Source organism: Halichondria panicea, chromosome 10 (genome assembly GCF_963675165.1).
Source record: "Halichondria panicea chromosome 10, odHalPani1.1, whole genome shotgun sequence".
NCBI classification, from domain to species: Eukaryota; Metazoa; Porifera; class Demospongiae; order Suberitida; family Halichondriidae; genus Halichondria; species Halichondria panicea.
In genome coordinates this window covers 4215636-4240743 of record NC_087386.1, presented here as the reverse complement: position 1 = coordinate 4240743, position 25108 = coordinate 4215636, and the positions used below count along the sequence as shown (strand labels likewise).

Below are 25108 nucleotides of genomic sequence, written 5' to 3'. Positions count from 1 at the left end.
AACTTAAAAACATTTTCAGGGAGTGTCAAAACTTTATATTTTTACCAATTTTGCTCAAAAGAAGCTGAGATACTTGTGCTATTTTTTATAGCCTCGAGACCATGAGCAGACTTGTTATCAGTGTAAGAAATTTGGAGGAAACCAATTAGTGACCTTAATTAGCTAAGGTTAAGCAATTACTAATAGAGTGCAGTACGCGAGTGCTATAACTATTATTATTGCACGAGTAATTTAACGATCCTAATCATAATTGAAGTTCTCAGCAGTTTTATTGACATTTTCAGCCGCCGCTGTTATTTGAAAACAATACGTCATGATTAACAGCGTGCAATTATATACTGGACCGGATGTGATAAGGGATTAATTGCTGCACAAACTCCAGTCACTAATAGCACATCATACGATTACATGTATGCACGAAAGCAAAGAATTCACAAATTCACATGAACAAAAATATTAATTTTAGAGATTCAGCTAGATCCTTGAGCTATTAGTTTGGTCACCTCCTCTACAGAGTCTGGGCAGTTTTTGTTGAGGATTTCGGGTCCTTGTTCTGTAATCAGGACATCATCCTCCAGCCTTATGCCAGTGCCTTGCAGTCTGCAGAAGTAGTATAATTATACGTAAGACATAATTATATTAGCTCGGAAAAAGATTGATCCTTGATATAATTATAATTATTCACACATACTATAATTAATGCAAGCTGGTTTATGGCACGGCTGGCACACACATGATTACAAACAAGAACCAAATTCATTACAAGAGTATAATAATATGTTTAATACATGTATTGTGACGCACACGGTACGTAGGCTGTAGCTATTATATCGGCCATACACGTACAGTACGTACATGTACACTCTAGCTATACCGGCCGTTAATTTGGCACAAATGGCAATAGCTACATCAATACTTTACGAAATCCGGCCACCTCGTATTCTGTATACTGGTTGGTGTTGGCTGCACCAAACCAGAAGTATAAGGCCATGACATTTTGGGTGTAGTTTGGCAACTGAATTACACTCTAATGATTCTTTATGTATCAATTGGATACGAGGTAGGACCCACGAATTATATAGCCGCGGCCACTTTCTGTAATGCAGCTATACCTCGCTACTGCGACGAAACTGCACTGTCCAAGGTGGCCAGATTAACGAGAGTCTACTGTATGTACAAATGCACGATGCAATCGTGCGTAGTTGTTTACATGCAGTGTTTAATAAATAATTTTGCTACAGTAGCTCACTCTTTAAACCCATTAGTGAGTGCCCCATTAGCATAGAGTGCTGGTATGTAGAGTCCTGGTTCTATGGTGACCACCATGCCTGGGACCAGCTCTGTGTTCCTGTCCACTGACAGTGTATCGTGTGTGTCCATACCCAGGTAGTGGCCCACATGATGGGGGTAAAGCTCATTTATTATCTGGGGGGGGGGGGGTGGGGGGGGTCAAAGGTGAGGTACATGCAGTAAACGCTATAAATTCAATACGTTATGAATAATCTAAACAGTACGGGTCCTGTATAGGAGGAAATGGACTGTGTCATTTTAGACAGTTAGTACAAGTACCTGTACTAGTTTGGAAGTTGAGATCCTATCCGATAGAATACCTACAGCTGGTCAACACAGGTAAATAAGGTTACAGTCATGTAGAGCACACGTGAAGTTTAGCTTACCTTTCATTTGGCCAGCCAGCAGGTCCACAGCTACCGAGTGGAGGTAGCTGAGTGTCACACCTTTTCTACACAACTACAAGGATGGACAATAAAATAAAACTTTCTTTCCAGTAACAATTATTATCGCTTTCCTATTGTACACCAATGTTAACACATACATGTACATTAAATTACATGATTGTATATATATATACAACCGTAGAGCGGGAAACTTTAGTGAGGTGCAAATTTCGCGTTTTTCGAGGGCAAAGCAGTTAACGCGAAAATTAAAACTGGATTAAACTCCCAGGCACTGGTATTCACATGTAAAGATATTGGTGGGTGTGGTTTCCTAGTATTAAACCGCGAATATTAGAACCCACGAACATTTCTGTTGAGGACCCTGGAACCAAATAGCGAAAAGCAAAAATGTCCCGCTATACGGTACATGTATATGTACATGCTGTAGATGTACGATGTTGATAACTAGATCTACATGTACAGTGTAAACCAAACAATGAAACCTATGTGGTCGTGTTGGCAGGAATCAAAATAAGGGGAAACGTTTGGTTGTGGTCTTTCCCACTACTTCACTTGCATGACAATAGTCCATGTATGCATACTACCTCACCTGGGTGCACTCTTCTTTGACCATCCTTACCACCTCGTAGAGCTCTTTCTGAGCGGCCGAAAACTCTCCACTCACTGGCCAGGTGCGTGTCACGTCACTCACATAGCCGTAGTACTCACACCCGGCATCCATCAGCACTAGCTCTCCTGATCTGGCAACCAAGGGAAAGCATATAATTTACATGTACAAGAAAAAAGAATAAGTTGTCAATGAAAAATAGAAGAACTACTTCAAACCCCTCCTATACTGTAGCACCTAGCGGCCACCCTTGAAGAAATACATAAATGCCGGGGACCAAATTCCCCTCAGGCGTGTACACAACTTCAACAAAGGTCACTTCTGTGTTTTATCCAAAAATTGTTTCCCTATATCTGTTACAAATGGGTGTGATATCTCATACATGTACTAACTTGAGCCCCAACAATAACATTTCACCAAATACCGTAATGTCTAAGTGGACGCGATAAGGTTATACACATTTCCAGCTTACTTGAGTACCCTGTTGTTGGCGATGTAGTGCAGACAGTTTGCACTCGTTCCCCCTGCCACTACTGGTGGGTAAGACATCCACTGTGCCCCCGCCATCTTTACAGAGTGCTCAAACACACTTTCTAGTTGACCCTCGTTAACCCCTGGTCTAGTGGCCCCTAGTACCGTTCTGAAAGCCTCCGAGGTGATCTCTCCAGCTTTTCTCATGAGTGCTAGCTCTGATGGTGACTTAATCAGCCGTTGTTTAGCAATAAGGGTCGAGGGGTTATGAACACCTGGGTAGATTCAGCGTGCAGCCAGATATAAGAGAGGAGCGTAAAATTAAACACACGCAAAACACCATCAAACAACAGTAATACATATTAACATAATTATAACAGAGAGATAATGCACATGGTATCAGAGCACTACTTACTTGTTACTCTTGATTCAGGTGAACTGGTTAACCCCTTGATTATCTGCTCGTTATGCTCAGGGTGCACCACGTTTTGAGTGCCGTACCACACTATGTAGCCCTCTGCACTGTACCTACAGGTAGGTGATTTTATGATCATCAAAATTAATATCATAGCACTTATGTTGCACGTGCTCCATATTATGCCTTCAAAAGAAGGAAAAAGATGGGATGCTGCTGAGTATTTACTTACTTAGATTCCAAATGTTGCTCCAGATTACTGAGAGTATACGCCTGTGGAAGGGGTGGATGATTGAAAAATGTTTATTGATAGCAAACCACCTAGGAGCACCTAGAACAGTATTAGTTGCATTATAGACGTGTCCTGCTAATAAGCTACAGCAATGTATGCATCAATCTACATGTACTACACATAAATAGCGTGAGATTATGACCCCTGGTACATGTAGGTTCTTAACTATTAACTTCGAAACACACAATAAATATACCTCATCCACCCCCGTCAGTTCCAGTGCACCATCAGGACCTGGTCTGGGTCCATCCCACATCTCCCTGTACAACATTAACATGAAGCATAAACATAGATCTGCCAGGGACCTCAAAATTGACATTTAACTCTATTACCAATACCTTCATTAAGAACTGTTATTGTGCCTTGGTGAGTTTGTGTGTCTCTGTGTTAGCAACGATCATGGTCGATTAGTTCCCACTTTTTGCACCCAATGTATATTTAATAGCTTAGCTCGATCTAGTAGCAATAGAATAGAACTCACTTATGAGGGTCCCTTGTGCGTACATAGAGGACTGCCTTGTGCTCAGGGAGGGCCTGACGATTGGTAGTCTCAAGCAAGAGTACGGCATCAGGCTCAAGGCACCCAGTAAGGTATAGGAAGTCTGTGTTCTGGTGGAAGCGGTACCTAAAAGTGCCAAGTAAATGAATAAAGAGTAGGGAAATGCTACCCAACGTACGGAATGTTTTCTGACATGTATTTAATGTGAGCACCAGGAATAATGACGAGGTGCTTGTCCTCTGTCATTCCACTGTGAGTTTCAGCAATACCTCTACAGTAAGCATGAGAGGGAGAGGAGAATTCACACAATATCTATTGTTTATATCGATTCACATACCTCATTAAATTTGATCGTCTCTCAGCAAATTCTTCACGATGCATACCAGGCAGCACTGCAGTGTAACAATATAATTATGATAGGCAAAATATAATCATGTGCAAGGTTCACTCACATTCTCCTGTAGCTAGCAGTTCTGGATGAGAAAAATGAGTTGGTTGACCAACATCTCTGCTCATATGACGCATCTGTACACAAGCAACTAGTCTTCTACTCACACGAGCAGTTCGAGGCAGTAGAAAAGTCATTGTCAGCTAGCTAGGAACCTCAAGTTTATGGATCCTTCTTCTTCTTTCTCGCCTCCAGTTTTGGAGAGTCCACGTGGGTAAGTTTGTAAGAGAAGGGCGGGGCAATAAGCACTTTACGTAGTTCTAACAAATACACACCCGTTGCCACGGCAACGAACGAAATACACAGATCTTGTACGTAGGTACGTGTGTAGAGAGAATGCCTAAGAAAGGTAAAGGAAAGAAGAAGGGGAAGGGGAAGGGAGTTAAGAAGGGAGCTGGCCCTCCCCCACCTCAAATTGTGGAGGAACAACCTTTGGACATGTTATCAAAAGAATTCTACATGATACAGATCTCTGTATGTTGACAACATTGTTGTGTTTTCTGCTTGACTCTTAATCACAGGGTCCAAACCCACCCCACGTTGGGCATTCTTTTTCTTACTTTAAGCTATGCTGTACTGGAAACCACTCCCTTCCGAAGGGACTGGCCAGCTGTCGTGTTGAGAGTTGTCCCAATGCATAAAGAATATCTCGCTCCCACAAGAATACAACGTTAGAAATAAATATTACCAGCCTCGAGTAGTTTTTAATTAACACATTAATTTTAATGGATGCTAAAAGTACATCACCCACGCATTTATTTAATACGTAGTTTGTGGCTGGTTATACACATCCCAACTCTCAACAAGGCAGCTGGCCCGTCCCTTTCCTCGGGAGTAGTTTCTAGTCTAGCTCTGCTGTGGGTATTTATTGCACTCCTATGAATTTTACACCCACCCCATTCACAGTTTCTGTTGTTAATCACGTACATGTACATATACATGTGGAGAATTAAATTATGACTACATGTACGTCATTTTATCTTGCAAAATGCATAGCACCAGCACTGTTCCTTGCACTCAGGACCTTGAGATGAGGTTGGGCCGTTACCAGGAAAAAAGTGATCGTCTTCAGGTGGAGAACTCTGAGCTTCAGAAGCAACTCAAGCAGCAGTTGGAGGATCAGGAGCAAATGATCACCTTTCTCAAGAAAAAAAGCAGTGAGCAGGCTGAATCGTTTGTTGACCTGGAAGAGAAACTGGCAGCAGTGCAACAGGTGAACCTGGCTACAACTAGGGCACTAATAATTATGTGCGAAACCCTCGGGTTAATAAGTCACTTTTTATGTATGTCATGTAGTCAGATTTACTCTATGGTGACACGTACATATAGGCATAATTACCTAATTAATTTTATCGGACAGCAAAAATAATTAATTTGGAAATAGCATGCGAAATGTCCAGAACAAGCAAGCAGCTGCATGCGAGCTAGTTAAGTTTAATAGAACAGTGTGCGACTGAATAGTTGCACTAGCTATCTAAAACTAGCTACTCAAAGCTATCTAACTGCAGCACTCTAAGTCTTACTTGCCGTCTTTTCATGGTATTGTCCGGATATTTAGTAATATTAAAGCACTGGAGTGTCCGTTGTATTAGAACAACGAAAATTGCCCAAAAGAGTGCCCAGGTAATTAGAAGTGTCCGATAAATTAGAAGATATACGGTATGCGTATACATCATCATGGCAAAAATTTATAGTATCCAATTCAATATCAATGGTGAACATTTCTCCCTTGCAGGCCATGACAAGTGAGAAGAAGCGCTATGAGCAGCAGCTCACTCAACTGAAGGAGGACTCACAGAGGGCACTTGACCAGGCGTTAGTGGAAAATAAAGTGTTGCAGGGACAGCTGGAGGCTCTAGAGAACTTCAGGTGTGTAGGTCTGTCAGTAAAATGCACTGTATCACGAAAATGTGTATGGGCACATCTACAGGTATAATTATCACTGATGCTTTCAAGCCGTTCTCTAAAATGTACAACATAGAATAAGACCCTTTACTAAAACTGTGCATCCTTTTTTGTGTTTATTAAGTATACAGGCTTTCAGGTTGTTACACTGAGAGTGTATATACACATGTAATAGCTAATAATTATGACCTTCCAGGATCAACAAGGACAAACTGGAGGCTGAGATGAAAGAGAAAGATAAGATTATTGCCAAAAACGAGCAGGAATATGCTGAGGCACTTTATAAGTTGGAAAAGAAATCTGTACTGGACAAAGACAGGTGATTTTGTGCATTATGCAAGATTTGAACATTGTGACTTGAAGTTAGACCTTTCTTGATACTTATACACTGGGGTACGTTCACTACGTTGTTGATGACATAATAATATAACAATTACTGCTTACTGCAGGATGAAAAAGGACATGGTAACAAAGGTAAACTCTGTGGCATCTGAGTTCCGGAAGGTGTCTGATCTTCAAATGGCAGAGACAACAAAACGCACTATTCGTGAAAATGTGGCTATCAATTCACAACTCCATAAAATGTCTGCCACAACCACAGAACTCATTAGAGAAAATGACCAACTTAAAGCAGAAATGAGAAAAAAAAGAAGAGATATTGAAATCCTAGAATTCAATGAGAGGGAGTTAACTCAACGCAATATCAGCAATCAGAAAGTGTTGAAACTCATGAAAAACAAGTCAGAAGAACAAGGAATGCATGCTTCTATGTTGCAAGACAGAGCCACAAAATGTACTCTCATGGAGGCTGAGGCTAGCACGGCTGAAGAGCAGGTGCTGGGCTATCAAAAGGAGGCAGAGGTAAGCAGGTTGTACATACATGGTATAATAACTTGAGATTGTGTATCAGTACCCAGTAGCCGTTGCCTAGCAAGGGAAGTCTTGATAAGCATTAATTATGACTACAAGCTTGCTGGTGGTGCCAGTAGGGTGGGGCCGTGAGTCCGGGTGGCAACAGTACTAGTGTGAATGCAGGTATTGCCTAAGTTCAAAAGATGTACGATAGGCACTGCTCTAGCAATTAGTCTTTGACTAATTATCTGCCCACGCAGTTGGTATTATTGCTGAGCTTGAGCTGCATCGCGCCTATTCTGGCCTATGCTACATGTAGTTAAATGTGAGGTGATTAGCCAGCCAGCTGTAGCACTACTATGGAGTGCAGCACTGTTATCTGGTGGGCGAACCCTATTGTATGTTAGGATAATTATGCATGTTTGATGGTGTTCAGTATAATTATAATGGGAACACACATGGAGGCTAATAAAACTACTACTTTCTCTTCATACCGTAACGGGTAATTGTCGTTGGTGCAACTAACTATTATTACACCTATTCATACAGCTAGAATAGAGACATAGAACCTATTGTATATTCATGTCTTGTTTGTATCCAGAACCCTTATCATGCCATATTTTCAACTGTACACAGTTCTACAAGGGCAAGCTGCATTATGTGGAGGAAGAGCTCAAAGCTACACTGGAGCAATTGGCACACACAAGCAGTGAAGTAGCCAATATGTCTAGTACCCTTAGGAAAGCTTCTCTGGCTATTCAAGCTTCCCTTCAAGTGAGGAAATGTTGGGTAGATGGCGCATGTAACACTTTAAACGTGCCATCTACTAGTCTTGTGACTGGATATGGGTACATGTATACAGGAAGTGTAATGTGCAGTTAGGAATGATATTATCCCAAACACATAACAGAACCCTACACTGTGCTCATGTACTAACCAAAGTGTTTGTCATCTACACAGCCTGGTTCCATTGAGTCTGGTCACCCAGCACAAAGAGAAAATCTGCTAGCCGCTCTATTGGACCTACTCAATTGTGATCAATCTACGAATAGTGGTTCTCACAACAATACACATAAACTGAAATTGCCCAGTTACAAACCAGGTGACTTGGGAATTGTACCATCTCAAAAGAGCACTGTGAATGTGTTACCACCAATAGACAATGCAACTTCTCTCATAGGAATACCAAAACAAACGTATGTACAATGAATGGTTCCAGAATTGTCCATTGGAAATACGTCATAATTATTGTGTATGCTAATTATAGTTTTGTGCTCTACAACATGCAGTGTTCAATATTATAGCAGATGTGAACAGATCAAAGAAACAATGCAATCAAAACATAATTATAGTCAAAAAGAATGGTCTCAATACACACAAATGGAGTTATTGTTCTCACTGCTTTCCCTGTGAGGCCTCTTTCCTTGTAGCATCTTGTAGTAGAGCTGTATCCACTTCATCAGCTGGTAGCTGGACATAGCGAATCACAGAGCCCCTAATGAAGCAGTTCCTGACAGATGTCTGTTTGTACAGGTGTGTGGGTAAACGTGACAAAGGGAGTATAAACAGTGAAACCACATTATTAAACAAAACTGAAAGCACAGAAAAAAGTACACATGTATTAATGTAGTGGGACTGTTGTTTGCCAGTATTGGATTGGAATTTAGACTACAATTAATTTAGTGGGAGTTGCTGTGCATTGATACACCCTGTATGTGTAGTCATGGGAGAATGGCAGTATGCAGCATTCTATTGAAGGTCATAATTTAGCACATGACCTGCTAATGGAACTAAAAGGCAATTGAAATTAGCAAGTGTGTATACAGCCTTGATTACAAGGTACAATAATCCTAATTGGGTACAATAATCATATGACATGCTATATCAGTACAATGGGAAGTACAACTTGTGGCTGTGCATGACTCACCAAATGTGGATATTTGTCTGGTTCGGGAATATTTATATCAGTCAACTTTACATTCAAGTACTGCATGAAAATAATTTATGTGCAAGATTTTAAAATAAATCTCTAGACAAAATCAGCTATCAGCCCCTATAATTATGCGGGAAAGCGGGAACCAACCCAACTATAGTTGAGGGGTACCCTAACCCTAACCCTTAACCATAGTTCAAGTCACCTGGTCAACAGAGTCCAAAGTGCCATTGATGCTGTGATGTGTGTGTGTACATAAAAATTCAGTTATTTAGATGTAAAATAGAAGTATTTACGGTCAAAATGATTGTGCATTTCTGTTGCCCATTTACGGTAAAAATGTGTTACTATTTATAGAGTGCTGACTAATTACACGTCATCAATCTAGCAACGGTATATAAAGCAACCCGCCTTCTTGGAGACAAGTCGCATCTCTCTCAAAGAAAAGGAATCATAAAAGAAAACTCTCCCTACAACTCTTCGAACAAAAAGTATCATGCAAATCTTCGTGAAAACTCTCACCGGCAAGACCATTACTCTCGAAGTCGAGGCCTCTGACACCATCGAAAATGTGAAGACAAAAATCCAGGACAAGGAAGGCATCCCACCAGACCAACAGCGTCTTATCTTCGCCGGCAAACAACTCGAAGACGGGCGCACTCTGTCTGACTACAACATTCAGAAAGAGTCTACCCTCCACTTGGTGCTTCGTCTACGTGGAGGAATGCAAATTTTTGTCAAGACTCTGACTGGCAAGACCATCACCCTTGAAGTAGAAGCATCTGACACTATTGAAAATGTAAAAACCAAGATTCAGGACAAGGAAGGGATCCCACCAGACCAGCAAAGGCTTATTTTTGCTGGAAAGCAACTCGAGGATGGCCGCACTCTGTCTGACTACAATATCCAAAAGGAGTCTACCCTCCACTTGGTGCTTCGTCTACGTGGAGGAATGCAAATTTTTGTCAAGACTCTTACTGGCAAGACCATCACCCTTGAAGTTGAAGCTTCTGACACCATTGAAAATGTGAAAACCAAGATTCAGGATAAGGAAGGGATCCCACCAGACCAGCAAAGGCTTATTTTTGCTGGAAAGCAACTCGAGGATGGCCGCACTCTGTCTGACTATAACATCCAAAAGGAGTCTACCCTTCACTTGGTGCTTCGTCTGCGTGGAGGAATGCAAATTTTTGTCAAGACTCTGACTGGCAAGACCATCACTCTTGAGGTTGAGGCTAGCGATACAATTGAAAATGTGAAGACCAAGATTCAGGACAAGGAAGGGATCCCACCAGACCAGCAAAGGCTTATTTTTGCTGGAAAGCAACTCGAAGATGGCCGCACTCTGTCCGACTACAATATCCAAAAGGAGTCTACCCTCCACTTGGTGCTTCGTCTACGTGGAGGAATGCAAATTTTTGTCAAGACTCTGACAGGCAAGACCATCACTCTTGAGGTTGAGGCTAGCGACACTATTGAAAATGTGAAAACCAAGATCCAGGATAAAGAAGGAATCCCACCAGATCAGCAACGTCTTATCTTTGCTGGAAAGCAACTCGAAGATGGGCGCACTCTGTCTGACTATAACATCCAGAAGGAGTCCACCCTTCACCTGGTTCTCCGTCTCCGTGGTGGATACTAACTAAACTTCAGTATGACATGCTTACTTAACACTTGCATGTACTTGTGTTTTGTTATGTAGCTTGTACTGTAGTATACATGTAGTATCAACGATTGCAACATACCTCAAGTCATTTTTTAATTCCACAGTTACTTCTTTACCCACAAGGGATTTGAAGAATGAGTAGAATAGCTTTTGGATAAGAACAGTTCATTAATGATCATAAAAATAATGGTGTACACCTCACAGGCATTATTTAGAACCGATGAGATCGAGTACGGAGATCGAGGTTCTCTGCTGACGTTCACCTCTACATAAGATAACCATAAACACACTGACTAAATCAATACTATTGTGATACATGAAAAATGGCTGAGTATAGTTAAATAGTTACCTAGATTTGGAATTGCAGAACAGAGCAGAATCAGTTGAAGGGTCCCTAAATTCTAAATAACGCCCCTTTCCTTGGTCACCAATTCCAAATAAAGCCACCACCTCGTGAAGATTGCTGTGTTGTAGTGGCCAAGTGCTTTTTGCTCGAAATGGATGAATACAGACCTGTACAGCAAGAACAGTGGTCCCCATACGCTTCGAATGGAGGGTATAATAATGTGTGCATAAAATATCCAACCATAGTCTAATAATAGAATGCTGCAAAGTAGTATATTTATTTTCAATTTTCTTTGCAGAACTATTCTTGCTATTGCTGGGGACAATTTCTCAGTAATTGGGTCTGACTCACGTCTTAGCGAAGGATTCCAAATATATTCCCGAAACAATCCAAAGACTTACAAGCTGTAAGTCTATAAATGTGCTTTGATCATTTGAGATGCACTTTGTGTATGTAGATCTAATTCTCTAACATTGGGTTGCTGTGGATTCCATGGAGATGTGTTGGCTGTTACAAAGAATGTTCGGACCCAAATGAAGGTAACAAATTACCTCATACACTGTTCATTTTTTTACATTCCTACCAATGTATTTGATTATAATCAGGTCTATGAGCATGTTCATCACAAGGAGATGAGTTGTCAGGCAGTTGCTCAGCTGCTGTCAGTCATGCTCTACCACAGGAGGTTTTTTCCATTCTACACTTACAACATTTTGGCCGGGCTTGATAAAGAAGGTAAATGTGGCTTTGGTGTAATTTTTACGTAAAAATTGTACTTTTTATGGGCTGTTCATTTGCATCGGTTTAAGCAATTATATGCTGTGCATGTACGTTACTGTCATACCAGTAATTGAAGATCTACACTGTACACTCTTTGTAGGTAAAGGCTGTATTTACAGTTTCGACCCTGTTGGCTCCTATGAGAGAGAGACTTACAGAGCTGGTGGTTCTGCTGCGTCCATGTTACAGCCTCTCTTGGACAACCAGGTACTATAAACTGATCTAAACGTACATGTACGCCCTCCATGATTAATAATTATGTTAACAGAAAAGTTAGTACAGTAGACTCTCGTTAATTCGGCCACCCTTGGGACAGTGCAGCTTGGCCAAAATAGCGAGGTGACTGCTTTTCAGAAAGTAGCCGTGGCTAAAAAACGACCTTGCCTCGAATCTAATGACTAAATTTGCAGTTCTGTATCGAGAATAATGTAGGATAATGAATTATTATGCTCTCTATTTACTGCCAAATCACACCCAAAATGTCATATCCGGCTGTAATAAAAGTAAAATTTAACATTGAAAACCTAGCCAGTACTGGCCAGTATACGGAATTGCGAGTGGCCGCATTTCAGGGCGAGTTTTGTGCAATTAATGGGGCTGGTATATCTAAGTGACCGTACTGCAAGAGTCTACTGCATAAGATCGAACTTCCATCTATGTGTAGTAGTCTAGTGATTTGGCTAGTGAACCATCTTTACCTGGTATTGTTTCCACTCTCAGATTGGCTACAAGAACCAAGAGGGGGTCATCAAGGAGTCCCTTTCTATAGAGAAGGCAGTGTCTCTGGTGCAGGATGTGTTCACTGCAGCTGCTGAGAGGGACATATACACTGGGGACGGGCTCACCATCAACATCGTTACAGCTGAGGGGACTGAAGTTAGGGAGGTCCCCCTCAGACGGGACTAAATCATGTTTTTCGTATCCAACGTTGTTGTGTAAACGGTGACTCTATTATTAATACCTTACGTACTATGCGTATATCTATATACAATTTCTTTCACATTATCAACTATATCATTTATAATTATGGTTGTTGTGTGTGTCGTTCATGCTATGTTCAAAGAGAATAAGTTTTAACGATGTATAATCAAGGGTGTAAATATGCCCTATATAGTAATACAAGTTTCAATGATTGAGATGCGCATGGCTAAATCTTAAGAGTCATTTCTTCTTCTTTGGCCCCAATGGCTGACCAATATCTTTTCCTCGCAAGCGAATGCCTGTAGCTCTTTCCATCTTTGAAATGATTTGCTGGTTTGGAATAGCTCTTCCAGATTCATACTCGTTCACAATTTGAGGCTTCTCGTTGATTCTCTAGAGTTCGTGATGTGTGTGGGGGGAGGGGGGAGGGGAGTGAAGTGCATGCTGACAGTTAGGTGGTATATATGGATAATTGTAAAATAACACAAGAATAATTTACAGTTGCCAAATCTTTTTGCGTCCACGCCTTTCCCATCCTAGCTTGTTGAAGGGCACGTCCAAAATCAAGAGTTACGCGATCATCTAGAGAGATATGGAGAAGCGGTCAAGAAGTACAGATTGCAAGATGTTCAGAAACATACGGCGAAGCTCCTCTGTTTCCCTGTCAAGTTTGGCTGTATCTCGAGATCCTATATGTTGTTTGTTACCGCCTGCAGAAACTGTGGAAAGCAGTGTAGTTTAACAATGTACTAGTATAAACTATAACACTTACACTTCTTGGTGGTGTCAACAGCTTCTCCCCTCCTCTGTGCTGCATTTAGAACCTGCACATATACACACAAAAAACAAAATAATGTGAAAAAGTTTCAATTAGATTTACTGCTTAGCCTCACTTTTGAACTCTTTGCCTCAGCAGCTCTCTGTGGCTTTTTCTTTAGATAGGTTACCTCGTCCCAGCCAACCTCAGCCATTTTAATTTAGCTCTTCTTTGTTCCTGTGATAATTATAAGTTGATATCTCAATTTGACCTTTATAACCTTGCCTGCATGCTCATAAGTGATTACTCAGCACAATTAAACAATTGCACCATCCGAGTAAAGTAAGTCTGTCTCTTCTTTATCTATGATTGCACAAACACATGCAATCAGAAATCTAGGTCATTTGTAGGTGAGTGACTTCTAGACTACTGCATCATTAATATAATGCCCTGCATATTATACAGTCATGTATTCACAGCCTTAAGTGAATATGATTATGGTTTTACTGTTCTGTCTAGAAATGATGTGGCCAACACTCAGAATGTACTGTGTTGTAAATCGTCTCATGCAATCTGGTCCTGTATCACAATGCTTGAGGGCATCTGCAGAAATGCACTACCACACTCAATCATTCAGTTACATGTCCACTGAGATCAGAGCTTTTTCTAACTTTGGACATCACAACCACACAATGCCACATAATCTCACTCGATCAATCCAACACTTCAGTTCCACAATTGAAGGAAAAGATTTGCAAGGTGAATTAACACTCTACCTACGTTAAGCATCACACGCACACTCACCTATAATTATATAACATCTGCATTAATTTGTTTATTGTAATAAAAACTTATTGTAAGTTATAACCCGAGTCACAATTATTGAATACTTGTACCGTCTTTCTCTATACATTCCCTCCCCCGACCTATTTGTTCAGACCGTGGAAGTTCTTTGAATACCACTACAAATAAGGAGCTTGGGCATGTCCCTGGGGCCTTCCACATGGTGTACACCTGCACTGTATGCAACACACGCAGCGCTAAGCAGTTCTCCAAGCAGGCCTACTACAAGGGGGTAGTCATTGTCAGATGCCCTGGTTGCAAGAACCTTCACTTGATTGCTGACAACCTGGACTGGTTCCAAAAAGGAGGAACGTAAGTACCCAGGCTACTATTGTACAAAGGGCCCTCAACTTGTAGCTTCTCAATCTACCCTGGTCCCAGTAATTAAACAGTAAATTAATGATCTTATATAATTATGAGCATTCAGTAACATGTACGTGTAGCTGGGTATAGATTTTTATCAATGACTGTTTCAGGAGACTAATGCTCTGGTCCTTAGCGCAACACTACATGTAGCTCTGAAACAACTATACGTAATCTTTCCGTGCCTGATGTCATTAATTATAGAGGGTTTTCACTGTTAGAACATAATGGGTATTTTTCTTTGCAGTAACATTGAACAGATTTTGGCATCCAAAGGAAAATCACTTTTGAAAATTGAAGATACAATTATCGAGGTACCGGATGAAAACACTTCCAGCACAAAACTGATAGATGATACCATTATACAATTATAATAATTTTTTGTGATCAGTGATTTAACAAAACATCTTCTACACTGTATTTTGGTTCAAATGAAACCCTTGCGCTAATAGTTACGTTTCTCTCAGCAAACTGAAAGTGGGGTATGAGTAACACTCTTCCAGCAGCGTCTGTGATCACTGGGAGACTGGATCGAGCGGACACGGGGGGAAGGGGGGTGGACCTTATCCGACGGATTCCTCTGGTTGCAAATTCATACTCTTTCCTTCCCATGTTTCGCACAAAGTACTGTTCTTGTAGTTGACTGTTCGTTGTTTTTGGTTTCAATTGTATTTCCCATCTGTTTTCCCAAAGGATGGTTTCTCCAGGTCTTATAGGAGTCTTGCTTTTCAAGCTATCATCGTGATTGAGTGATTTATAGATACCAATTGTTCTGTCAGTAATCGGGGCAACGACTGCTTTTCCCACACTGAAAGGTTTACCATCATACGACATTAACGTTTTGTAGCTTTTTTCTAGTACTGCGTAACGAAATTGATATTCGGGGCTGCACATAACAGAACGAATCAGAGCACTAAGGGAACGTTTTGCGATTGGAGGAGTGACAGAAAGGAGTTTAGCACGGTCCACACCGATGTAGCCATATTTAGTGTTGATATTGGTCAGGGAAATAACATGCGAGCGCACTGTGCAGAGAAAATTACATGCCAATATTAACGTAATAGGGAGTTTTGTAGGTGCAAATGTTTGTAAATATTCGTACAGCTCGATCAGAATGGTGACGTTGAATCTATTACACGAATATTTTCATATCATAAGAACAAACGATATCATTCATCATCTATATGATTGAATCTGTGAGCACTCTCAAGTACGTAGCTACAACAATACTGTTAGTAATAGCTAGTGGGGCCATACTTTTAATGATTGGATACATTTTGCTAACATTACTTAGCTACATCATGTATACAATGGACCGATGATTATAATTACCATGAAGCTCATAAAAACCCTTCAAAGAAGAGCCACCTACCAAATGTTGTTCCCCAATATGGTAGCCGTTATATTAGAGGGGGTTCACTGTTCATACAGACTCAATGTTTCGCAACATGTACACTACCTTGTTCAGAGATGACAGCTCTAGTGTCATAACACGACTTTGTTAATTGCTTCACTCCATCTAAGATCACCGGATTTTCCTCCAAGACATTCCGATAATGGTTCCGAACGTAGTCTGTTGTTTTGTTGGTTGGATCCTCCACCCAATCCAAACCCTCACGCCTGCACACCTCCACGAGGTCACACTTTTTCAGCGTGAGTAGGGGACGTACAATCTTTGTGTTAGGATAGCCCGGCCAGGTAGATATAGAGTACATTCCACCGAGACCTTCAATTCCACTGCCCATCGCAAAACGATGGAGAAAGTTTTCTACATAGAGAACAGCTTGATAACGAAAAGTGGTGGTCTATACGTGGTTTACTATTAGTCTACAATGAAATGTACACCATACCAATAATGAAAGTACCGCGAGTGCTGATGCCTCGGTGGAAAGCTAGCTGCACATAAAATCATGAAGCTAAATACTTTTTTCTCAGTGACTTTGCTATTTAATATTTACATGCATGAATGGCGCAACAGTGGGACCCTGATTGTGTTGCTATTAAGAACGTTGGCCCATAATTAATGGCTCTGCATTTTGCACACAATCTTGCAGCTACTGCCCTTTGCAGCTCACTTGAAAGTTTGGAGCAAATAGTCAATTGCAAAAAACCACTTGAGATAAGTGTAACAGTTTACACAAGTAAACCACAATACTATATAGAACAAGGGACAAAGTTAAAATTTTGGATTCAGATCTTTATGTGGATATATAGATCTCTAGCTATACCTAGTACAGTATTCAGCATAAACTACTGGTTGGGTAGCCATGAAAAACTAATCCTTACCAAGAGGAGTTAAGTGGCGTACTATGTCATTGTGGCAGAGAATTGGAGACTGGTTCAGCAGCAGGCTGTTTCTCAGTCAACAATTTAAAAAATAGCTAGACGAACAGGCAGTTTATTTCGTAATCAAGCTACTCCTACAGCCCAAACTGAGTACTTGTAGATAGAGATTTGGCCAAGTTGTGGTTTAGCTGTAAACTGTTACAAGTGATTTTTTGCATTTTACAGTAATACTGTTTGCCAAAACTTCACGTGAGCTTATATGTGAGCTACAACAAATAGCATGAAAAACTACAACAACAAAACATAAAGATCTGGTCTATTCCAAAATTTAAACTTTGTCCCTTGTTCTATAGTATTGTGGCTTACTTATGTAAACTGTTACACTTATCTCAAGTGGTTTTTTGCAATTTACCATTTGCCCTAAACTTCCAAGTGAGCTGCAAAGGGCAGTACCAATAGCTAGGGTTCTGGTGCAGATCGAGGTAACTCCTAAGTAGAATAGCTAAACAAATTTTTGCTACAAACGAGTCTGAAGAGGCTTCAATGGCCTTCAAAGTAAGCAAAACTAGCCATACCTTGAGAACTAAGCATAAATCCATAAGTTAAAATCCAAGAAAACACGACTAGAAGGCCTATATACTTGCACTTTATTGATCATTAGCAGCTGTAACAGTCTACACAGACACACACACAAATACACTACCGTACACCCGGTACCTAGCAGTGCATGTGCACACCAAGGCACTTATACATGTATATAAACATACTAGCCTCGACTCCAGCCCCTTGAATAGTGGGCCTGGTATTTACTGTTGGCGCGTGGGTGGACAATTAATTTATTATTTACCGTATTTTATCTCATTGAACGTTAAAACAGTTATTGTGATAAAGAACAGAAAAAAGAAAAAGAAGAGGCTACCTCTCTGTATATACTGTAGACAGAGACAGCTAAGTAAAACATCAACTCTGTAGATTTATTCATTAACTTGAGGCTCGGATCGGATACACACTCAGGCGACAAGTTAATCTCTTCTCATAAGAAATTAGTTAAACCTGTGGGTAAAAAATAAATGTGGATAAGTACAGTGGCTGTGACGTAACATAATGTGAGGACTACTTATTGATTTACACAATAGATTTACCATTGAAAGCACTATCCATTAATACACACTCAAGCAACAAGTCCGGATACACACTCACGCAACAAGTCCCTTGGATCGGATACACACAAGTCCCTCGGATTGTAAACACATTCAGGCCACACAGTTCTCGGATCAGATACCACGTACTTACTCTGTGACCAATTTTCAGCAAATGTCACAACAATACTTCCTTCCAGAGAGAATGGCACTGAACGTCAAACAGACACACCAACACTTTGAAGATGGCTTCACTCAGAGAAACAAGAGGAGAAATCACCATCACAACACTTCTTTCAGAGAGAGGTGCACTGGTCCTGTCAAGCTTCACATCAATCAAGAAAGGGAGTGTCTGGAAAGCAGATGGACTTGCTCTGGGACTTGCCATAGCCGGTCGGTACGGTACCCACATAAACACCAGCGTACAGACATTTCAACGCCTCCAGCTGCTTGCCTTTCAAGACTAGACCTGGTTTTCCAACACAGGATAACGCGTACGCGAGAGCAGAAGAGAAGGTAGCAGCCATTACACAACTTGGACTAGATTTCTTTTTTCAATGACATCATTATAAATGAAACGGATATCAATGTTTTACAAACTAATGCGGAATAAGAATACTGATAAATATACTGCAATTTACGATTACCCAGATTCTGGGTAATTCTGGCGCATGCGTAAACAGTGTATACCAGGCCGCCTTTCTCAGCGGCTTGGAATCGAGGCTAATAAACATACCTACAATTTTGCATTAATTTCCAAAATGATGTAATTTGACCAGATACTGATTTGAATCTACACTTAAAATGTTTGAGAACTTTACAAGAGAGAGTATTTACCCTATGTACATGTAAATCATTGGCATGAACAGATCAGTATTCATACATGCATAGATGTGGCTACAGTATAATAATAATAATTATGTATTCAAATACCGAAGTACAATTAAGTTCTAAACCATCCAACGTAAATAGGCCAACTCAAGCTATATAGACACTCAACATTAACCCAAACCAATTATACTTCGGTAGAATTCAGACTACGTGGTTGTACTCTCACCATATTGGTCGCCTAAATGATGTCCAACCAGCAGTGTCTTTATTCCCCACACCTGACATTGCTCCAACAATGCAGAGTATCGTTTCTGCCTGGCCCTTGTCTGCACTTTCCCTGGCTCGGGTAGACCCTTCACACCCCAGTCCAAAGTGAGGGTGTGTGCCTGTGCTCCTAGCTCAGTAACCAGGCAGTTGGCTTGAGCTGCCTCTTCAGTACTTGCATCTCGTAGTCTGAGAATGGTATGACAAAAGATTGTGAAACTGAGTCATGAGTAAGGAGAAATTCTACGTACATACAGCAGTACGTTGCACCATGCAGCCTCAATGTCTGCAAATTATAGACAAGAGCTACTGTACAGTACACATGAGTACGAGCTATAATGTCAAGTCTAGGGGTGTAAAGAACATAGAAATTGTCGTCTGGGAGGTTTTCATGCATGCGCCCTTTTTCATATTATGTTTTGCCTGTAATGATGCGCTGCATGTAATGATGCGCTATGCATGCTTGCATGTAAAAGACTAACATGTAATGCGCTCCACCCACGGACTCTGTGTACACTTACTTGTGATCCACAACCAGCCCCACGACTCTGTCAAAGACCTTAGCAGTTAGGGCAGTGAGGGCTAAGCTGTCACAACCCCCAGATACGGCCACCGCTGGTGGGAAGAGAAACCAATCAAAACCATGTGGGTGAGCTTGCCACATGGGCTGCAGTGGCTGAGACCGATGCAGTCACTATAATTTAAAATGGCCACTGGCATATATGGCCCATGAGTATGTAGCTAACAGTAAGTTTAGACATAGGATTACTGTACTAATTCCTTACCCACTGGCAAGTTTCTTGGAAGATGAGAGGTGTACTTGGAGAAAGCTTCTAACGCACCACGGCCACAGGCCATCGACATCATGCATGATTTAATTAACCTTTGTGAACTTTAATTTTAATTTAGAAACATTAAAAAACTTTCTGTACAAAAAACTACAAATGTAAGACACAAACAGCAGCTAGCTAGCTAGTGCGTTAATTCAGTAATTTTGTCCGGGGTTAGGATAGTGGACTTGTTGGTAAGGGGTGTGACCAGGGTCTTGAGCTCTCAGTGGGGGGCCTTCGTCGAGATAGTGCGACTGTTCAAACTGGTGTGTGTGAATAAGGTGCACGTTATGTCACACATGGTACATGTAGGAGTGCAATACATCACTATAATTATATATATATATCACCATATCATGCAAAGCCAATGTTGAGAGGCCATTAATTGCACAACTATAATTATTATACTGGTAGAGCAGGAATTCGCAGGTGCAAATTTCGCTATTTGGCTCCAGAACCCTCAGCAGAAATTTGTGTGGGTCTAATATTCGGTTTCAATGCCAGGAAACCACACCCTCCATTAGCTTTGCATGTGAAATACCAGTGCATGGGAGTTTATCCCATTTTAATTTTCCCGTTAGCTGCTCTGCCCTCAAATTGTTCACGTTTCCCACTATACGGTACTATAGTAATTGTTGATACTTAGCAATGCATGGGCATGCACTCACATCATCCTGCATGACCCTGGCTGCCTGATCATTCAACTTCTGTTTGAGTAAATGTATCTCCTCATTCTTTGTTTTAAGGGAAAGCTCCAGTTGAAACTTTTCACTTGCCATTTTCTCTCTAGCCTTTCTCTCCTCATTGAAGTCGTCTCGGTAAGTGCTCATCTATAATATCACAGACTTTTTTTACAATCATGTGGTATGAATTACTCCATCAACATATTAATTGTATGCAATGATGATGCAATAATTTATTGTAATAAAAGTGTACATGTACATGTAACAAGTGTCGTTTTGATCAACTAACTATTATGTAGAAGAAAAATTGTTGAGTTAGTCTGGGAATCTACGTTAGTACATATAATAGTGATCATAATCTGTGATGACCTCGGTATTCTTTAGTAAACTGAAACTATACAATCACACGTCTTACTTTACTCACCTGCAGGTCAACGACCAGCTGTGCTTGTTCCGACTCTTCCCTCTCCTTCTTCAGTTCAACCTCCATCTTCCTACTCCATTTCGTCTCACAATCACGTAGGGCAGCTTCGGCAGCCATAAAATCTTGGTTACGAGCGGCCAGCACGTTCAACGAGTGCTCGTGTTTCATTCTGAACTCATCCCTCTCATGCTCAACTTTTTTCAGCTCATCCACCGTAGTGTTGTAGTTCCCGAGAGTGTCCCCCGCCTCTTTCTGTATTTCGTCAAGCATTTTCCCCATAGTGACAGTATCTCTTTGACGTTCACCTTTGAGTCGTCTCACTTCCCTGTCAAGCTGATTGCATTGATCAAACGCTTTTTTGTTGTCTTCAGAGAGGGTGGAATATTTCTGATGAAGTACGTCTCTCTCTGATGTCATAGTTTCAAGCTGCTGCCTCAAGGTAGCGTTGACAGCAGTTAGTTGACCTCTATGAGGGGAAAAACCAACTCGAAAGGATGATTGAAACCACATCGTATTCGCACAACAAATGCACACAAACTGAACAAGTACATGAACCTAAACATCAGGTATACACCCATACTCACTACACACATGCGCACACACAAATACACAGGCACGCACACGCACACGCACACACACGTACACACAGACACAGGCACGCAGGGGCAGATCCAGGACTTTGATCGAGAATTTGATTGAGAATTTGATTGAGACTTTGATTGAGCAATTGAAAGAGAAATTTTACTAAAAAAAGGTCAACTGTTTTTTTTTTAAAGCCAATCAGTGTAGCTTATCTGGCCATGGGTTTGTTTGATGACTACCGTATAGCGGGTAATTTTCGTGGGGCAAAATATTCATGGTTTTCATTTGAAGGTCTGACCACGAATATTTTACCCACGAATGAAGCGACCTTGCAACCTTGCTTACCTTTACCTGCAGTGCAAGCTCCAACCACGAAAATATTTCCCACGAAATGTCTCAATATTGCGGAACCACGAATATTTTGTCCCCCGAAAATTACCCGCTATACGGTATATCAACAATATGACATACGTAGTAGCAGGAGATAGCAGAAATGCATGAAGTCATCTAGCCTCAGTCCCAGGCCAATTTTTTTTTTAATAGAACGAAGTTGAAAAATACGGCCTGGTATTGATTGTATCTGGGCGTGGTAGGAACCGGAAACCAAAGCAGAGATTCTTCACACTTTGTTTCCTGTCATATTTCCCCGTATAAGTTTAATACCGTAATTTAGCTTTGTATGCTCTGAAGTAACTGAAATCTAGCCATAGATTATCTAGCTAGCTAGCTACTGCAAGTTTAAGTTGTTCAGATTGACGTACAAAAGGCACCACTCTCATTGCAGAACAGGCCCAGCTCTTGTCAGAAGGAAGAAACGTCTTTGCCATGGTTTTCAACATGGTATGGCAAGTCTCTTGCTTTCACTCTCTGCCCTTTGTGATGGACTACAAACTAGTAGGTAGGACCAACACTGCCGGCCCTTGTCGACAGGTGTGTTGTTCTTGCAAATCTCTCTGCTTCTTGTTTTTTGGTTCCTAACCACGCCCAGATACACGCCCAGATACAATCAACACCAGGCCTAGTTGTCGGCCTAGCTAGCTAGAAACAACTCGGCCTGGAATCGAGGCTAGAAGTCATCTTGCTCTTCAGCTTCAAAAAGTCTCAGCTAGATTGTCTGCTATTCTGCATGCTATGCAATAATTGATTGTAGGCATGTGCTGCTCTAAGCCACACCTATTTTGGCTAGAATACACAGACCTTTATTCGAGCTAATCTGCAGTGATCACTGGTCTTCTAGCAAGAAAGGGGGGGCATATGCCCCTTGTGCCATCATGCCACTGGCACGCGCGCGCGCGCACGTACACACGTACACACATACACGTACACACACACAATCAAAGCACTCACGTGGTACGGCTTGTCTCTTCTTGAGATGTTGTGTGACTTTGCTTATACACCTCATACTCCAACTTTAAGGCGGAGAGTTGTTCCTGCAGCTCCTCACACTCTATTTCTTTGCTTGTTGTGAGTTCAGAGAGCTCCTGGGAGTAGTGAGTCTGGAGGTCTCTCAGTTCAGACTGGGCCAAAACAAGATCACCAGAAAGTTGCCGCACTTGAGCTTCCAGCTGCTGCTTTTGCTACATATATAATGTGTGTGCAAACACGAGAAGCAACTGTTGGGTAGATCAATAAAGGTTCTGCAAAGTTTTTGATAGCAAACGTACATCGATCTGTAGGGTACTTGTACTAAAAAGCTAAAAAGTATAATTATAACACCAGGTCAACAGGGTCACAGCTAGTCCCGAAGGCAGGGCCTAGCACAGGTTCTACGTCACCCTGAGGCATGATTAATATGCAAGTACAACTTACCTGGACAGCTTCTGTGAAGTGTTTCTGCTGGAGAGCTTCTTTTTCCTGTTATCAGAGTGGTAATAAGCATATTACTGTTGTTCGTAATTAAGGTATTGATTACCTTTGTTATTTTCTTTAACTTTTTCTCCAATTCACAAATGACCTACAAAACGTTTTCAGAAACTAACAATCAAATCAACGTACATAAACAGTATGTAAGCGTACCGAGGTATTTTGTTTGTCCAGCTGCTCTTTAAGATTGCCTATCTCCTGCATAATGATACTTACGCATTAATTATAAAATTACCACCCATTGAAAAACTAAGTGGCTGTAACTATCAGGTGCCTGCACATGTACATGTATAATTATACAGTTTTACGATCGTGGATAAGGGGCCCATAGCCTGGCTGTATTATAACAAGGGCGTATACAGAGAAGCTGGCGACCTTCTCTGTACACGCCCTTAATTATAATAAAATGATTACAAAATAATTATACAGACTTTGCTGTACTAGGGGGTGGTAAGCATACCAACCTTCTCCTTCTCACGGAGTTCTCTAATTGCTTCTTCCAATCTAACTTCGATCCTTTTGCTTGTCTTTGTTCCAGTCCGCGTCGACATTCCACTGATGGATGCATTCAACGATTCCATTGACATTGCCCGACACTTTCTGTCTAGTTCTCTGTTCTGAGACAGCAAAAAACTCACTTCCGCTGTTTTCTGCTCAAGCTCCTCCCTAACTTCGGCTAGCTCACTCACATCGGTGAGCACGGGAGATTGGACGTGAAGTTGAGACAGCTTGAGGCACGCAAGTTCTTGTTCTAAGGCTTGCATCCTCTGGGTGGTATCAGCTTTGTCTCGCTGAAACTGTATGTTTTCAGTTACCATTTTTGTATTCAGTTTTTTCAGGTTTCTTTCACTTTGTGTCACCCTGGCCAAGGCACTATCAACTTCATTCTTCTTTCTTTGAAGTTCTTCTACCTCTTGTACAAGCTTCCTATTTTCAATCTCGAATCGCGAGGGTCTTGGTGAGACTTGAGAGGAAGTCCTCTTCCGTGGAGCAGGGACAGGGCCAGGGGTGGTAGGTTGGGACGAAGGAAGCTTGTAACTGTCCTCTACTGCAGGTGAGCTCAGCTCAATACTGTGTGGGGGTGTGCTTGGTCTAGTTGCTGACATTGAGGATTTGCTAATGCTTGTAAATTCGTTCAGAATCTCAAAGCTACTTTCAACTCCAGTGAAGTCATCGCCAGAACTGTGCACCCATGACTGATCACTTGCTGTTCGAGACAGGTTACCTTCAGAACCATCTTGCTGCCCACTCCAGGCCTGCCTGGGGCTAGTTGGTGGCTTGTCGAAGTTGTTTCTTGTGCCCTCCATATAAATGTTCTGTTTAGTGCTGAGTCATCACAATTGGGAAAAGTCCCTGGGGAACTCCCTATTCAAATAGCAAAAACATGCAGATAGCTATAGCTTCTCCATTA

General features: G+C 41.3%; 8 protein-coding genes across 8 annotated transcripts; 3 read left to right on the top strand and 5 right to left on the bottom strand.

Annotated features, from left to right (window-relative positions):
* Positions 1 to 364: 364 nt before the first annotated feature.
* LOC135342991 (xaa-Pro aminopeptidase 3-like) lies at positions 365 to 4660 on the bottom strand. The gene is made up of 13 exons (XM_064539895.1): positions 4434 to 4660; positions 4319 to 4373; positions 4160 to 4252; positions 3964 to 4107; positions 3679 to 3742; positions 3423 to 3463; positions 3191 to 3303; positions 2777 to 3050; positions 2287 to 2437; positions 1677 to 1749; positions 1570 to 1616; positions 1250 to 1425; positions 365 to 600 (listed from the first exon to the last, which is right to left on the bottom strand). The coding sequence occupies exons 1-13, from the start codon at positions 4564 to 4566 to the stop codon at positions 471 to 473; spliced, it is 1494 nt and encodes a 497-aa protein (XP_064395965.1). The 5' UTR covers positions 4567 to 4660; the 3' UTR covers positions 365 to 470.
* Positions 4661 to 4696: 36 nt separating this feature from the next.
* LOC135342992 (cilia- and flagella-associated protein 157-like) lies at positions 4697 to 9703 on the top strand. The gene is made up of 7 exons (XM_064539896.1): positions 4697 to 4903; positions 5451 to 5642; positions 6165 to 6298; positions 6531 to 6653; positions 6784 to 7195; positions 7823 to 7960; positions 8147 to 9703. Exons 1-7 carry the CDS (start codon positions 4766 to 4768, stop codon positions 8393 to 8395), a joined length of 1386 nt encoding a protein of 461 aa, XP_064395966.1. The 5' UTR covers positions 4697 to 4765; the 3' UTR covers positions 8396 to 9703.
* On the bottom strand, positions 8497 to 11212 carry LOC135343003 (U6 snRNA-associated Sm-like protein LSm2). The gene is made up of 6 exons (XM_064539907.1): positions 11135 to 11212; positions 10988 to 11050; positions 10865 to 10932; positions 9325 to 9355; positions 9114 to 9173; positions 8497 to 8707 (listed from the first exon to the last, which is right to left on the bottom strand). Exons 2-6 carry the CDS (start codon positions 10991 to 10993, stop codon positions 8582 to 8584), a joined length of 291 nt encoding a protein of 96 aa, XP_064395977.1. The 5' UTR covers positions 10994 to 11050; positions 11135 to 11212; the 3' UTR covers positions 8497 to 8581.
* LOC135342995 (uncharacterized) lies at positions 9616 to 10863 on the top strand. The gene has a single exon (XM_064539898.1). The coding sequence runs from the start codon at positions 9616 to 9618 to the stop codon at positions 10759 to 10761; it is 1146 nt and encodes a 381-aa protein (XP_064395968.1). The 3' UTR covers positions 10762 to 10863.
* On the top strand, positions 11206 to 12998 carry LOC135342997 (proteasome subunit beta type-1-B-like). The gene is made up of 6 exons (XM_064539901.1): positions 11206 to 11341; positions 11430 to 11537; positions 11589 to 11670; positions 11737 to 11866; positions 12012 to 12118; positions 12632 to 12998. Exons 1-6 carry the CDS (start codon positions 11283 to 11285, stop codon positions 12815 to 12817), a joined length of 672 nt encoding a protein of 223 aa, XP_064395971.1. The 5' UTR covers positions 11206 to 11282; the 3' UTR covers positions 12818 to 12998.
* On the bottom strand, positions 12979 to 13888 carry LOC135343000 (endothelial differentiation-related factor 1 homolog). The gene is made up of 5 exons (XM_064539904.1): positions 13726 to 13888; positions 13605 to 13656; positions 13474 to 13551; positions 13332 to 13414; positions 12979 to 13225 (listed from the first exon to the last, which is right to left on the bottom strand). Exons 1-5 carry the CDS (start codon positions 13801 to 13803, stop codon positions 13073 to 13075), a joined length of 444 nt encoding a protein of 147 aa, XP_064395974.1. The 5' UTR covers positions 13804 to 13888; the 3' UTR covers positions 12979 to 13072.
* Positions 13889 to 15006: 1118 nt separating this feature from the next.
* On the bottom strand, positions 15007 to 20226 carry LOC135342994 (tRNA(Ile)-lysidine synthase-like). The gene is made up of 5 exons (XM_064539897.1): positions 20101 to 20226; positions 19837 to 19930; positions 19278 to 19504; positions 16255 to 16563; positions 15007 to 15820 (listed from the first exon to the last, which is right to left on the bottom strand). Exons 1-5 carry the CDS (start codon positions 20180 to 20182, stop codon positions 15183 to 15185), a joined length of 1350 nt encoding a protein of 449 aa, XP_064395967.1. The 5' UTR covers positions 20183 to 20226; the 3' UTR covers positions 15007 to 15182.
* Positions 20200 to 25044, bottom strand: LOC135342989 (myosin-2-like). The gene is made up of 8 exons (XM_064539893.1): positions 24162 to 25044; positions 23851 to 23895; positions 23747 to 23788; positions 23644 to 23688; positions 23182 to 23411; positions 21253 to 21718; positions 20814 to 20975; positions 20200 to 20408 (listed from the first exon to the last, which is right to left on the bottom strand). Exons 1-8 carry the CDS (start codon positions 25002 to 25004, stop codon positions 20301 to 20303), a joined length of 1941 nt encoding a protein of 646 aa, XP_064395963.1. The 5' UTR covers positions 25005 to 25044; the 3' UTR covers positions 20200 to 20300.
* Between the last annotated feature and the right edge of the window lie 64 nt (positions 25045 to 25108).